Raw genomic sequence first — 2,821 nt, forward strand, 5'->3', positions numbered from 1 at the left:
TAAACCAAATATATGGATGCTATTTTAATTTGTAATTACTATAATAAAATGATACAAAAGAAAAAAGAAAAAAAATTACACAATGCTATTATTATGCATATAATCATCATTATCACTATTATCATCATCAACATTATGGCTTATTGGTGCAAATGGTAAACTACGACCAGGTTGATACCATAATGGTTCACTCCATGTACCATGTCCATGTTCGCTTACTATACGTACCTATAATTATAAATTTTTTTATTTTATTTTATTTTTTTTTTCGAAAAAAAAGTGAAAGCTTTGAAATATATTTAAATTTCCTCAATATGGGTTAAATTATTTATAAAACTTCTACCTTCTTTTATCTTAGCTTACAACAAAAATGCTAACTACTATAGTTTAAAAAAAAAAAAAAAAAGAAAATGAAGAATATATATTATATCAATTTCAATGCTAAACCTATTCCATTAATAGATTTATGTAAAAAATTAAATGTAAAAATGTATAAATGAATACATATATGTAATATAGCTTAACTTACTCTAAATGAATACACAAATTGTGGCTTCAAATTTTCAAATGTATAATAACTTCGAGCGGTTTTTACAACTGATGATGAATCATTATGCAATGATTCAATCTGAAAGTAAACAAGCAAATTGAATTGAACTATTTGAAAATAAAAATAATAAAAGAAAAAAAATCAATAACTATTATTCCTTTAACTAACTTCATAAGAATGTCCTTTTCTAATTGTACTCATTGATTTCCATGCAATTGTTACACCATTTTCTTGTATACCTTCAATTCGAAGATCGCTTATTACTGGTACCGTAGTCCTGCAATTACAGTATACTTCGGGTTAAATTTCTTTAAACATATAATCAACACGAACAACTTATTAAATAATATTAATTCTTCAGTTTATCAAAAAAGATTGTTTATCTTAATAAACGTCAAGTATCATTTAGCATTTCCAAAAGTGAAATCACATTTAATACAGTACATACTACAGCATATGCAGTATGCGAAATTACAATATATATAATACAATACATACTACGATATGCTATACATACATTGCTACGGTACGTATAATACAATATATGCTACGGTACATGTAACACGTAGAACTACGGTATGTGTAACATAATGCATACTACGATATAGGCAATATATAGATTGCAAAGAATGAAACTTATTTCTATTATAACAAGGGAATAAATTATACAAAAGTAAAAAAAAAACTAACCGTGTGGTAAATTCAACCAATGCATACTGACTAACAACCGATTCAATCTTTGATAGTTTATTTTCGGCAAAAATTAACACCGTATACGTGGAACCAGCATTTAAATCGGTTAATTCTAAACGTTGTGTTGTGAATGTATTTTCAGCTGGATGAGCTATTGTTGTTGTTGGACATTCAGGACATTGGTAACGATACCATAATTCCTGTTAATGTAAAAATAGATGTGAATAAAAAATGAAGTAATCAAATGGAAATTAATTTCATTAGTAATTGAAAACTCAATTCACACATACTGTAAACATAATTATTAACCATGTTGTTAATTGACTAATTAATTGTATTATAATAATCTCGATTTTGATTTATTCATTGTAAGGTATTTCGGAATATTCATACACCATTAAATAATCAATTCCAGCATCATTAATTGTAAAATAAATTTGAGGTAATATTAATCGCAAGATAACTTGAAATAATGTCATTATTACAGTAGGATAATTTTGAGTAATTTTTTTTTTTTACTGCGAAATAAAAATTGAATGTTTTTATCAAATACAGAATAATTTCGAGTTTTTATCAATGGTGGGATTCTTTTTTTTTTTTCTGAAATTAATTTTATCGAGAAAATACACTCTTCAAAAACTATCCTGAATAGCTGGTCATAATGTCCACTTCAGAAACATATCTGTTAGAAATACCGTCTCAAAAATCTCATTTTTAAATTCATTCCATTCATTTATTCCAATCTTAATTAGCAAATTGCAAAATGTATTAACTTAAATTAACCTTTCGTCCACCAAGCATCAATGGTTCATCCCATTCGATTATGACGGATGTTTCGTCAATTTGTGCTACTGTAACATGTGATGGTTTCGATGGTGGCTCTACAAATAAACTTCTTTCCCACTTTTTTTTTTTTTTTTTGTTCTTTAATTTAATTAATGAAATATGAAAGTGATAACAAATTGAACTGCAAAATTAGTTTATCATATTTTACTTCAAAATGAGATTTGACCATCATGTGACAATATTTGCATCAAATTCATTTCTAATAATTTTCGAAAAAAAAAACTGTCGAAGAAAATATTCTTATTCATAATTATATAAAAGTTCCAAAAATAAGCAAAAAAAAAGAAAAGTAAAAACTTACGTGTACAAGGAAATTCAGGTCCTTCATCATTAGCCCGATAATATCCCGCATCACATTGACACTCCGCACTACCGGTATTCCGTGTACCACTATGCCCAGGACATGGTTCACAATCTCCCAAACCATTTTTTGCTTTATATGATTCAATAGAGCAAGCTAAAATTATTAACAGTAAAATTTTAAATTTAGAAAATTAAAGAATCCGAAAAAAAAATTGCGTCTTCAAACTTTTTTTAATTTCATTCTGGAAGAAATACATTAAAATCACTTTTTTGATTCACTCATTTTTTTATAGCAATCTTTTTTAGGATAAAATAAAAACCTTAAAAAAGTATAAATAATATAATTTATGCTTATCATAGTAAACAAATTATCAACTTTTAAATGACAATAACAATCCTCTCGTCCTCTCTCTCTCTCTCTCTCTCCTC

The 2,821-nt window shown here is 26.4% G+C and overlaps 1 protein-coding gene across 1 annotated transcript in view; it reads right to left on the reverse strand.

Annotated features, from left to right (window-relative positions):
* LOAG_17735 (CBR-VAB-1 protein) overlaps positions 1-2,546 on the reverse strand; it is a gene marked incomplete at both ends in the record, with an annotated part of 8,545 nt that extends 5,999 nt beyond the window's left edge. The window contains 6 exons of the mRNA XM_020450398.1: positions 82-228; positions 530-628; positions 719-827; positions 1,241-1,443; positions 2,027-2,124; positions 2,391-2,546. Coding sequence (XP_020305938.1) covers positions 82-228; positions 530-628; positions 719-827; positions 1,241-1,443; positions 2,027-2,124; positions 2,391-2,546 — 812 coding nt within the window. The remainder of the gene's footprint in view (positions 1-81; positions 229-529; positions 629-718; positions 828-1,240; positions 1,444-2,026; positions 2,125-2,390) is intronic.
* Positions 2,547-2,821: the final 275 nt, after the last annotated feature.

This window comes from Loa loa, assembly GCF_000183805.2.
Source record: "Loa loa unplaced genomic scaffold supercont3.120, whole genome shotgun sequence".
Classification (NCBI taxonomy): Eukaryota; Metazoa; Nematoda; class Chromadorea; order Rhabditida; family Onchocercidae; genus Loa; species Loa loa.